This window comes from Halyomorpha halys, unplaced genomic scaffold, assembly GCF_000696795.3.
Source record: "Halyomorpha halys isolate HHAL.00 unplaced genomic scaffold, Hhal_1.1 Scaffold852.1, whole genome shotgun sequence".
Lineage (NCBI taxonomy): Eukaryota > Metazoa > Arthropoda > Insecta > Hemiptera > Pentatomidae > Halyomorpha > Halyomorpha halys.
This window is the reverse complement of record NW_027111393.1, coordinates 122478-135827: the sequence shown is the minus strand read 5'-3', so window position 1 is coordinate 135827 and position 13350 is coordinate 122478. Positions and strand designations below refer to the sequence as shown.

General features: G+C 29.6%; 2 protein-coding genes across 3 annotated transcripts in view; one reads left to right on the top strand and one right to left on the bottom strand.

Moving 5' to 3' along the window:
- Positions 1-4222, bottom strand: part of LOC106686634 (phosphorylated adapter RNA export protein) — a 6092-nt gene extending 1870 nt beyond the window's left edge. The window contains exons 1-4 of the mRNA XM_014430026.3: positions 4047-4222; positions 2258-2385; positions 2092-2183; positions 1834-2020 (exon numbers count right to left, since the gene is read on the bottom strand). Of these exons, the coding sequence (XP_014285512.1) occupies positions 1834-2020; positions 2092-2183; positions 2258-2381 (403 nt within the window). The 5' untranslated portion in view covers positions 2382-2385; positions 4047-4222. The remainder of the gene's footprint in view (positions 1-1833; positions 2021-2091; positions 2184-2257; positions 2386-4046) is intronic.
- Positions 4223-6566: 2344 nt separating this feature from the next.
- On the top strand, positions 6567-11734 carry LOC106686633 (eukaryotic translation initiation factor 3 subunit G). 2 transcript variants are annotated; one of them, XM_014430024.2, is made up of 7 exons: positions 6567-6589; positions 6853-6993; positions 8308-8440; positions 8587-8667; positions 9581-9736; positions 9823-9950; positions 10706-11734. In XM_014430024.2, exons 1-7 carry the CDS (start codon positions 6584-6586, stop codon positions 10916-10918), a joined length of 858 nt encoding a protein of 285 aa, XP_014285510.1. In that variant the 5' UTR covers positions 6567-6583; the 3' UTR covers positions 10919-11734. The 2 variants fall into 2 exon arrangements, with proteins under 2 accessions (XP_014285510.1, XP_014285511.1); XM_014430025.2 differs by lacking the exon at positions 6567-6589 and adding an exon at positions 6618-6707.
- The last annotated feature ends 1616 nt before the right edge of the window (positions 11735-13350 follow it).

Below are 13350 nucleotides of genomic sequence, written 5' to 3'. Positions count from 1 at the left end.
GTATTGAGGAGGAATTGGATCTTTAAGATTGGTGTAAATAAAATACAGTTTGTTATGGGCTTTGAAGGCTAGGTGGAGGTTAGGGATGGAGGAACGTAATGACTTCTAAATTATCACTCCCAACATCCTTACCATCAAAAACTAAACACAGTCAAAAATCTTATCCATCGTGGTTTTTCCCACTCTGATTCCCAATTTCATGATAATAACTATCTCCGCATTAAACATATTCTCTTAAACAACAACTTCCCTCCTAAAATCATCGACAAACTTATTTACACTTATAAAAACCGTACCCCATCTACACAAAATTCTCTACAATCTTTTTCCATCCCCCTATACAGATCATTACCTTACATCCCCTTTCTTACAGATAACATTCATAAACAATTACGTTCCTCCATCCCTAACCCCCGCCTAGCCTTTAAAGCCCATTACAAACTGTCTTTTATTTACACCAATAAAATCCCCTGTTCCATTTCTAATTGTAATGAATCCTACATTGGCGAAACAAAAAATTGGCTTAAAGACCGCATAACCCAGCAAAATATTCCATCTCCTCCCATAACTTCATGGCCTCAAAATTATCAGACATAGCTTAACATTCAAACACTCTTTTGATTTTGACAATACCTCCATATTAGCCTCTGTCCCTAACCACGACAAACGATTATTATCCAAAAGCATTTTTATACAATTAGAAGCTTCCCCAGTCAATCACAAAACTTATCCCTAACCTATTCCCAAATAGTTAATTTATTAAAGAACCCATAATTTATTTTATTTTATCTATTATTATTAAATTTTTGATTTTATTTTTTCAAAATTTGTTTACTCTTATTTTTATTATTATTAATTTTAATTCATAATTTTTGACCTTTGGGTTCCATAGTTTTACATATCACCGGTTTGATGTTTTTTAATCTGTAACTTGACTTCTATTTTCATCATTGGCATTTCATATCAACTGTTGTATCATAACGGTCTTTCTTGACAGTTACGTTTCTAGCAAATCCTTTGACTGTCCGTCGCCCTCTCTGGTGATCCTTTCTAAAAATCAATCAGTTTTAGGCCTACCTTCTACGCCATAACGTGAGTCTCCTTTCTCGTTCTGATATTTCTTACATTATTCTTTTCCCATTCTCCATATTCTACCTTTTTTCTATTTTCTATTATATATATATATACACACACACACACGCATATATATATATATTTATATTTTTAGGTATAAGTATATAAGTTAATATTCACACTGTAATTCAGATATAAGTCACTCACTATATTTCATTTTCTGTCATGTTGTTAAATTTGTAGATTCAATACTTGTTTTTTCAGTTTTTTAGACACTACTTGCATATCTTATATTATACATATCTTCTTAACTACATGATATTATATTTCATCTTTCACTGTTTTCAATCTACTACCATATAATTCTACGATTATCAATCAATTTTCTTTTACTATTCAATTATCAGTTATCAATTTTATATCATTTGTGATTCAATTCAATTTCTATGATTCCAAATTTGTTTGTATACTGTTCCTTTTCAATTTTATGTTTCTCTAAATGTTGTTGTTATCTCTTTTGTTCTATAGCCCTGATGAAGACCTGAAACTCAGGTCGAAACGTCGGCATAAAATAAATAAATATTGTTTTGTTTATTTATGTTGTTCTTTGCTGACCGCACCTCACAACAAACTTCTCCAATAATTAATCTACGGTCAACTATCTACACCTCATTCTTCAATTAGGTCGACTATCTACACCTCATTATAAAACTAAATATTTTCTTTTATACTGCCAATATGACAATTACAACGTACTACCTTTAATCAAGCGCTCTTTCAATTCTTGATTGTATTTTCTCCTTCTTTCTTTTATTTCAATTTTCTTCAGTTTGTACTTTTTACGAGCTTCATTGGAAAAAATTTGTTTGATACATTCTGAAACAGTGGTATCGTGATATATTAAGTGAAAGAAGACACCACCAGGTTTTCGCCTACGAGAGCCATCCTGGAAAAAAAAAAAAATTAGTAACCTATAGTGTAAATCACTTTTTAATTTTGTTATAAAATTATACCTACTTTACAATACAACCCTCCTTGTTGTTCAATGATTCTTGTTTTATTATAATACTGCATTGCTCTATCAACACCTAGAGCTGTAATAATTTCACCTAAATAAATGGAGTACATTAGCAAATGAATAATTATTAGAAACAATGTTGAAATAAAAAATAAATTTACTGACTAATAAGTTCTTTATTAGGTTCTCTTAAATTTTCAGAAATCTGGTCAACAATACTTTCTACAGAACTCTCATCCACTTTTATAGGTTTGATATGAGAGTATACTATATCTTCTTTTATCTCCATTTATCTAAAAAAAAAAAAAATATGGTATATATAAAAGTTATTAATATATTACAAAATGAAAGTAGTTAAAAAAAAAAATTCAGGCAAAGAAATAGGTAGTTGAAAAAAAAGAGAATCTTTTGAACAATGAATAATAATACTTAGAAAATTTTTTGTTGTGGCCTATGATAGATTTATGATGAAAGTATATTTATTTAAAAAAAAAAAATTATTTTCATATTTTAGCAATACAACAACCTGATCAAATTTATTGCATTGGAAAAAATAATTATAAAGGATTGAGAAAAGTGAATAAAAAAATAGTCCTCAATATTTATTTGAAACAACCTTAATTTTAAAGAATCAATCTTAATATTAAGTATTAAAACTTTAATAAAGTATTATTAAATACAAAAATAATGTCAATCTATATTTACTGAGATTGGTTAAACCAAAATTATTTTCAACAATATTATTGAATTTAAGTATCATAAGAGGGAGTGAATGAAGTATTGCAGGATTATTTAAAAAATATTCTTGCTATATTTAATCCAATAAAAATATCTAATAGTCTCAAATTTAATTGGTCAACAATATATTCCTACATATTTATTTAATGAATTTCAATTATTGTCAAATACTTATGTCAAAATAAAATTGAGATCAGAGTTGATGATAACAAGTTTTCAAAGGCAGAAATTTTAAATAGTTAATAAAAAGAAAATAGGTCAGTAATAAATTAATAATGTACAAGGGTAATAATGACTGGAAAAATTATTGCTTTATCATAAATAATTCCATTAACAAACAAAAAATTTTCATAATTATTTCCGGCACAATACAACAAAAAATAGTTGCGTATTTATCAATATTTGGTTTAGTTTATTTATCTTCATTTTACAATCATAAAGCTTGAAGAAGTTTATCGGGGGGTGCGGTCAGCAAAGAACAACATAAATAAACAAAACAATATTTATTTATTTTATCCCGACGTTTCAGTTAGTTGCTTCCCGTCCCCTTTACACGCCACTATCCCTGATGAAGACCTGAAACTCAGGTCGAAACGTCGGCATAAAATAAATAAATATTGTTTTGTTTATTTATGTTGTTCTTTGCTGACCGCACCCCCCGATAAACTTCTTCAAGCATTAATCTACGGTCAACTATCTACATCTCATTACAATCATAAAGGATTTTGACACTAAGGTGTAAAGAATTGATGAATATTAGATGTGAAATATAATTAGACCATAAACAGCCTCGAATTTTTTTTAGACTAAGAAATTTACTTGGATTAGTTGATAAGGTTTTTGAAATGGAAAATAATTGAATAATTAGAGGATAAATCAATAGTGTTGATTGTACTAAGAATTATGTTTAATTAATAAAATATTTAGATTTAATTTCAACTTTAACTTAACTAAAAACTGCTTAGGAATAGAACAAGTACACCAGGAAAAACATTATGTAACTTGTTTTCAAGTATCTCATAATTAATATTCAATTGAAGGACTAACTCCTCATACTAGTAAAATATTCAAATAATTAGAAATTAGATTAATAGTAAGATGATCTATCACTAATCTCAATACTTCACTATGATATTTTATTAATGTGATGCTGTCAACTTAAGTAATATAAAGCTAATAATATATTAACATTAAAAAAAATAAATAAAACTTATACCGTTTAGTAGAAATTCCATATACCTCACTTAGGTACAATTCCTGTTCACTAATAATTATGATACAGAAAAAGGAACTAATTTTAAACAGTTCTTCAAATCTTCTTTCATATCAGAGACAAATGATAACAAGTGTCAAGATGATTTGACAAGTGTTTCCATAAAGAACAAATAGATAAGTCGGTAATGCAACGTTCTGAGAAGCTTAAGGTAAATTATAAAGAGGTCAGTAAAATCAAAGATTGTCGTACAGAGCGATCGTGAAAGGTTAGGACTTATGGATTCGAAAATCATATTCAAAATTTAAAGTGGAGAGGAAGCTACTTCGTTCATATCGCGCGTCACGCTTCATCATTGCAGGCAAATGCCAAAATAATGACCACAAAAGCTTTCTGTTTATTATATTTATGTTAAATGAAAATAAACATTCTTTATGTTACTGTTTCGTATCTCATTGGATCAGTCCGGCTTTTTGAATGATGACTGATCCTTAATATAGCTCTCGAGAATTAATGGGATATAAGTATAACCTTTACAATCTAAACTTACAAAATATAATAGTGGAAATTTTTATTAAGAGAACATTTATACAAAATGTATTTTTTATTTACGAGAAAAATATACATATTAATTTAGTGAAAGGGCCTTGGTTCGGAAGTAGAGGGACCATCCCTCTTGGAAGAAGTAATTATTTGGAGGGACTGGGTGTTGAAAAGAACCAGTTTCAAAGTACGGCGGAACCAATTATCCTGAACTCATTGATAGTTCCGATATCATCCTATATATTTGGCCTTAGTTGGGTATTGTCAACTCTATGAGTCGAAGAGGGAGAAAAGGAATATATGAATAAATAAATGTATTCGACTAGTCCGAACTAATACTCTCTCATCCCTTTAATACTGTCTATTGTCTGACTGATCAGTATGCAGTGTATTAGAAACATTGAATTTCAGCAATTGAACTAATTTTTTTTAGACCCCCCTCTAAAACTGCCCACCTTTTTTTAATTAATATTTATTTTTTGCTTTTTTCAGGAAGGAATTTTCGTTAAAAAAAAAAAGAATAAAAATAGCTCTGTTTTTTCTAAAATTAAAATAATGCACAATCAACAGTTTTTAGAAATACAATTATACATTGAATTTCAATACATATTTTAAAATATATTTTACTATCTACTCAGCTTGTTTATAAATTTACTTTTTATAATATAATTGTATTATAAGTAAGATAAACATAAATACATTGTATCTAAGTCCAAACAAGTGATATCGTAAATTTTAAAGACGTCACGAAGTAATGACGTCAATGCTATCATTATTTAAATGTTTTATTTTAATGTATATAGGAATATAATATAAGTATTCGAGTAGATTTTAGCTATATATATATATTTTTTTTTTTGATCATTACATAAATATAATTAACACACAAGTAGTAAAGATTAGCAATGGCGGGATTCAATATTTTCCTTTAAAAAATCAAGATTTTTGCAGAAGCTAGACATTGGTTCAGCAGTTTCAGGCGTGTAAATACGACTCTGCAGGAACCTTTTGTAAAGATATCTCACAATAATTCCAATCCAGCCACTCGAAGCCCAATAAAACCTAGAACAATCATTTTGAACATCTACCATGATCAATGTACATACTAGTACTGGTACTGGTATTTGGTGGGGGGAACAAGTCCGGCAAGTCGTCCTTTTTGCCAACCCCTGACGGCTACCTAGGTTGCCGCCGCGTACTAACCAAGGTGGGAGTGTCAAGATTCATTCTTCGGGACCGCCGAAAAGTTAACTGCTCCAGGTGGGAATCGAACCGATGTTTAACGTTCCGAACCGAGCGCACTGGGACCTGCGCCCCAACCCGCACGGCCGTCATGTCCCTATCAATCTACATGACAGTAACAACTGAAGCATATAGAAATTACTTCTGACATTCTGTAGCAAAATCCATTACTTTAAATACAAAGAATAATTTTCCAAAGGCTTCAATATATCTTGATATATACGATTATATGTATATTAATGATTAAATTACTTATGAATAGAATATGGTCCGGGTGCGGTCAAAAAAACTCAAATAGTAAATAATTATACTATTTTTTTTACTATTAAAAATAGTATAATTATTTACTATTTGAGTTTTTTTGACCGCACCCGGACCATATTCCATTCATCAATACATACGGCCAATCAATAATCTTCCATTAAATTACTTATGTATTAATTAGATTCGAGGTGAGATATACACCTCAAATTTGATTAATACATACCTGTTATAGCATACTTATTGAAACTAAACGAATTATTCCTAAATAATGACGTACCAATTTATGTTTCCTTTTGAACGGTTTTCATGTACCTGCATATGATTTACACATTGGTAAATGAGATTAGTAATTTATAAATTTCCTTTTATAAGGTTTCATGAAATTCAGCTAAAAACAGATTAAGGCCAGCAATGGAAACAGCTATTAATCGTTTATTAATCGTGAAGTAGATTTTAGAAATTCGGTACTACTTAACAAGTTTTCCATAATTATGAAGGTAAGATCTTTCTATTCTGGTAACGGTTCGATTTTGAACGCTCGTTCATTGATCGATCATTCTGGGATTTTAGTAAGCTGCGTGCAGTACTTTGTAATTTATTTATTTAAATAAAAAGGTATTTTATTCAATTTAGACTAGTGTATAGGAACATTTTTAAATGGAAATCAGCATACTTAAGTATTGTGAAGGATATAAGTATTATTTTCATTGTCAGTAACATATGGAAAAATGTAGCTTTACCTTTTTAAAATTTTTTTTAGATGCCAGTTGCTGATGAAGTCAAATCTAGTTGGGCAGATGAAGTAGAAGAAATTGTTGAAGATCTGCCTCAGCCTAATGAAGTAATTGAAAATGGATTTAAAATAGTTACTGAATACAGGAGAAATGAAGAAAACAAAAAGGTATTACAAATTGCAAGATTTTATTTGATACATATTAAGTAAGTATCTTAATTTATGCTGTTATTCATGAAGTTTATATCTTGAGTAGGAGTTATTTCAGAATATTTTTAAGTCAATGTGATAAATGTAAATGATACATTAAGGAGGATTGTATTATCTTATTATCATTGAAAGTTATCTTTTCTTGGGTTTCGGTTTTTTGTGATTTAAACTAATACCACTATGCTACTTTTAAAGGTGTTTCTAATCATATTTGAGGTCAATATGATCACCCTATCATCCACGTTCATATTGATGTCCCAACAATATTATTTTTTAAATTAAATGAGTGAGATAGAGATACAGATATTTAAGATTGGTCAAATTATTCTTATTGTTTAAAACTAAATCTTATTGTTGTAGATAAGATGTGATGATTATAGATCTTATTTTATAAATTAAGCCACAGCCCATTACAGCGAGACCTGTATTTATTTTCAGTTTGGTATGATTAACCATTTACTAATATAAACAAGAGTTGATACTTGGAATCTCAGTCTCTAATATTGTCATTTTAATATGAGCCTTTCTATTCTTAAATTGACTTTAATTTTTTTTTTTTTAAATACCGAACGCGGGTAAGTCAAGGAACTTGATGGAAAAACTGAAAGTCAAGGAAGTTTAGTTAAAGGATGCGGTTAGAAATTTTCTGTTCTGTTGTGAATCAGAATCAGTGTTTGTCTCAATAATGTTTTGTAATACATATTCCCAAATCTGCATATGATAGGGCCGAGTGAGTTAGAGTTCCTACTTTAGCTACTATGTGACTGCAGCTCAATTATGGCCAGGAGGGTTGACTTTAATTTCTGTGGTGTTTCTACAAAATGAAAATTTGACCCCTAACCATGGTTAGCTGTAGATAACTCCCCCTTTGTCCTGTATCATAAGGGGATCAGGAAATAAGAAGAATAGTATACATATGACATGTCTATCGTATTGTGATAGTGATATGTTCATCAATTTCTTGTGATGAAAAATTATCAATATTTTTACTAGAGCTTATAGACCTTCACTCCTCTGTTTTAAGTTACTGTATAAAGTAATGATATTTGTTATTTACTGCCTCATAATATTTTAGAAGTCAATGCATAGCATAAAAATCTGGGAGAAAATCTGATTATAGATCGAATCAAGACTGAGTTATAACTTTTATTGCTCTTATTTTTCATTGATTTACTTGGACCAGTAAATAATGAAGTGTAATACCAATAAGTAACATAGTATTTGTGCCTTATGCATGTACTTAATTGATAATGCATTTTTGTAAATTTATAGGAAAAAATTGTTCGAACTTACAAAATTGAGAAACGATGTGTATCAAAACCTATTGCATTACGTAAAACGTGGGCCAAATATGGAGTTGCTGCTGGAGATAAACCTGGTCCGAATCCTGCTAACACAGTTGTAGGTATGTACCAGATTGATGTAATTATTATACCTTAATACTTATTGATTTCTCATAGTTAATATGATAAAAAAAATGGATAATTATTTTAATGAAATAACTACATTAAGCATTTAAGAATGTATTTTAAATTCTTTTTGTATTCGCAGGTGAAGATGTCTTCATGCAGTTTATTACTTCAAAAGAAGAACAAGATAAGCCTGATGAAGATGTGCTTGATAAGCTGAAAAGTATGATTTTTTTTTCATTGTGTTTTACATTATCAATTTTAATGTTTTCAAAAGTAATTTGTAATTTTACTTTATAAATACACTATACCCTAATATTCATCGACTAATAGATTTAAATGTTTGAGATGTATCTTTTAATACTTAAAAGGTAATATTTTAATACTTTAAGTTAATTGCACATTTATAATTATGTATAATATACAAAATATAACATTGGCACATTGGTTAATACAAAAAGGACAAATAATTAAGTTTCTATTTGAAAAATTGGATAGTGTGTTTCTCAGATACACTGCTAGCTTTCCCTTATGCTAGGACTGCTGTGCTTTTTTTATAATCCAGCTATCCCATTCATAGTGATGGTACTAAATAACCTCTTAATTCTATGTTCATTTTAGTACTTTTATCAGATACTTGTTATTTTAATTACCCAGGCATATGAGGTTTTTATAAATGTATATTTGTGCCATGTTATATAAAAACTATAAAAATTGACTGCTTATGTTAGTTGACAAGATTTGAGACAATTTATCCCAATTGATAACATTAGTAGTATACAATCTTAACCCAGAGTGAATCATTGATTCCTAATGTTTCAAAAATTCTTTAATTAATTGAAACAAAGAGGGCTCAAATATTTATCTGTTGGCAGTTCTAAAACTGTAAACTAAGCACAAAAAATATAGTTAATATATGAATCCATTTTAGAGCCCTTCGTTTGATTTAATTGTTAATATGTTGATTTAAAGTTTCCTGAATTTGTATTTTCTATAAAATTGATCTCAAATTTATTTGAAATATATTGTACAATTTAGAATGATGTTGAGCTTTTCTCAAGTCATTCTATTTTCTATTTGAAGTTATGAATTATCTATAATATCTAATCCCTAATGAAATTTATCCATTGTTTTAGGCATGGCAGATAAGACTGTCAAATGTCGTACTTGTAATGGTGATCACTGGACCTTAAAATGTCCCTTCAAGGATACTGGTTATATTCCAAACAAGGCTCCAGCTGGAGTGGCACCAGCTGTTGAAGAGAAACGGCCTGCACAGGTTGAAGACAAAGGTTTGTAATTTAAATTATTCTCTATGGATTATACATTGATAAGTTATTTCAAATATTGATTTTGTAATTATGATAATTTTTTGTAGCCAAAAATAAGTACATAGCTCCAGGCCTTCGGGAAGGTGGTGGAAAAAGAGGAGAAACTATGTCCCGTCGCCATGATGACAGTTCTGCAGCTGCTATTAGGGTTTCTAATTTGTCTGAATCAACCCAGGTATGAAATTTCTCCTTACATATTATTGAAAGCTTATTGTATAATTTTTTTTTATTTCTAAGTGATCATCGGACTAAGTGGCCCTGAGGTTTCGATGTTCTAGCGTTCTGAAAATTGCCTCAAAGGTTTTCAAAACCTTCCAAAAATAATTCAAAAAAGCTAAAAATAAAATTTTAATGTTGAGGTCTTGTTAAGTTGCTCTCATAAACTGTTAAATTCGGTACAGATTTAATAGTGACTATTAATTTAAAATAAAAGTAATTATAGTTATTTTAAATCAAATATATATAAGAGTTGAAGATATTTACTTGATCATTTTAAATCAAATTTATATAAGAATTGAAGATATTTACTTGATCCTAATGTTCCATCTCAACATCTGTAATATTGACAACCAAGTAATAGCTTTGTTTTTTTTATTGGTAATGGAAAGATTTGTAGAATATTTTGAAATTTCCTATCATTTGATAATGGTTCTACTATGTCAGAGAAAAGTTCAGATTTACAAGCACGTCTTATAAAACTTCTGTTTTAAATTGGCTGGAGGAAGTTCTTTCGCTGCAAATTAATAATCTAGAATTTATTAACTTTTTTTCTGCGTCATCTCAATGCTGGAATATTTTAACAAAAAACCTACAAATGTTCTAAAATTCTGTCAGTTTTATCTATTTAGTATAAGTATAGTTACTATAAATTTCATACTTTTAGTATTTTGAATTTATGCTTTTACTGAATAGTTGTTATTTTCATTTCAGGAAGCAGATTTGGAGGAGTTGGTTAAGCCATTTGGTGATTACAACAAACTCTTCTTAGCTAAAGACAAATCGACAGGCCTTTGCAAAGGCTTTGCATACATCCATTTTAAATCACGATCTGCTGCTGCAGCTGCTATTGCCACATTGAATGGGCATGGTTATGACCATCTCATTCTTAATGCTGATTGGTCCAAACCACAGCATAATAATTAAAATTATTTTCAATGTTTTTATAAAAATTAATTAAAACTTGTAATATAAAATTGATATATTGATGGAATATATTTTTTTCTTTTATCTAAAACTTTGATTATTTTGCTACATTTTGTATTTTGGAGAATTGTTTATTGACCGTATATAATTTAAGGAAGATGGTCGTGGTGTCGGTCTCAAATAGAAATAAACACAATTTGTCAATGGTAGTTAATTGGTATAAATCAGGGGTTCTCAACCTTTTACAGGGTCTATGCATCTATTTTAAGACCCTCCCATTTGTGAGTATGCCGCTCCAATTAAAAACTGGAAGAATAAAGATTATGCTAGAGAAATAACTTTGTCTTGAAAGTTGTTCAGTATATTATTTATCAAAAAAAAAAAAAAAAAAATTAAAGTATTTTCTTTACTACTAGGTTAGAGTTGTTAATTTTGAAAAAAAAAAATTACATCATGTTTTTAGATTTCTTTTATGATCATACAGAGAACAATCCCAAGTTGAGAATCTCTGATTTAAGTAACCCCGAATTGTAACTGGTTGAGTATTTCCCTGGCTTAAGATAATGCAGATTATTTTATTTCATAATGTTTAAAGGTTATGATTGTAATAAGATATAAAAGTATTCATAGTTAAATAAAGTTATATTGACTTACATGTTATTTGATGCTTGAAAGTTTAGCAGTTACCAAACCAATGGGTTTATTGATTTGTCTATTAGGAAGGCTACTAGGTTATAAAAATTAAACTATTGGAAATTATTACATTATGTTAATCAATTGAACATAAAGAAATGTTGTAATCTTTTTGTTATGATAGCTGCATTTGTTTCATTTCACATTCCACTTTCTTACATTTTTATTACCCAATTGTAGTCTTGATTTTTTTAAGTTTAAGATTTTTTTCAGAAGATTGTTTTCTTTTATTGAGTATTACTTACTAAAATAGATAACAATGCTTTTTTAGAACTTAAAAATTCTTCACCCTTTTTAACCTAAATTATTTATTTTTTTAAAATTTTCCTCAGCTTTACCAATAATAATCTACATTTAACATCATTTAAATACTCTTTATCAAAATGTTTGAGCTACTTTTGCTCATTCATTCAACCACACAATCTAGTTTATAATAATAATAATAATAATTAAAATTATAATCTGTACCGCTACAACCCATGAAGGGTCGGGGTTCAGTACTTTGTAAAGAAGTACTGTTACTAGACCAACGGTTGTGCAAGGAGGTGATTTGGTCAGAATCATGCTCGAAGACCAGATTTTTACCTAATTAAGGATACCCAATTATAATTATTATGGGTGGACCCAGGAGGCCTCCATAATAATTATAATTTATTTATTTGTTTATGGGGCAACCCCCGTACAAATATTATCACTTAAGTTTATTTTAATATCTTACTGCCATGGTGGTGGCTGAGAGTTTTATGAGGTGCATCCTCATGTCAGAAGCGACCCTAGCTTATTCAAGTCTGGCCTCGGTGGTTTGAAATTTGTTTCTTGGTGGATCTAGGGAATTATCCTTGACATTTTCACTCAGTCTAGAATAGGTAGGTAACCTATAGAATAACTTTTCCTTCCTAGTCCAGAGATAGTAAATAAGGACATTAAGCCAAATAAACAATGTAGTAAATGGTTAAAAATCGTTCAATATTGTACGATTTTAATTTTCAAATTTATCAATTTTTGTTTCGATCTCTCTAAAACAGAATTACAATGAATTAGAAATTAAATAGCATCGTGTGTCAAAGCATGATTTAATGGAAATATTACTTTTTCCTGCCACGGGTATTAAATGGTCTAAATGAATACTTATCTGTGGGCTTCAGATGGTTTTTATAAAGAAAGCTGAGGGGCCTCCACTAACTCAAGGTAATATGATTTATTTATTAAATTTTATTCTATTATACATTACTCTTTTGGAAAGATTCAATTATACAATATAAATATTACATGATTTTTTCTTTTTACTTTTTGTTTAGCTTCTCATCCTCTCCCTCTGACATCCCACCCTCAGCCTCAGTCCTCTGTTTCTCTCCCTCAGACTTCACTATATCAGTCCCCAAGCTCCTATCCACAGACTAAACCACCTACAAATGCCTAAACAGGTCAATCCTAAACTTCCTCCCCTATCCCAAACTTCCTCTTCGGTCAATCTTTTCCCCGAACCTCCAGTAACCGAGGAACCAATTCAACAATCCCAAACAAGAGCTCAATCCCTACCTAGACCAACCTACACTCATGTCCATGATCAAACCTTTTATTCCCAAAACAGCCAAAATGCACCTGAAATAACATCTATTCTTTCCTCCTTCCTTTGTGATCTTCAAGACACAATCAAGCCTCTTATCTCACTCCTAACCAGACTCCTTAATGAAATCCCGTTCAATTTAACTAGATGAACAAAAACACCTTAAATATAC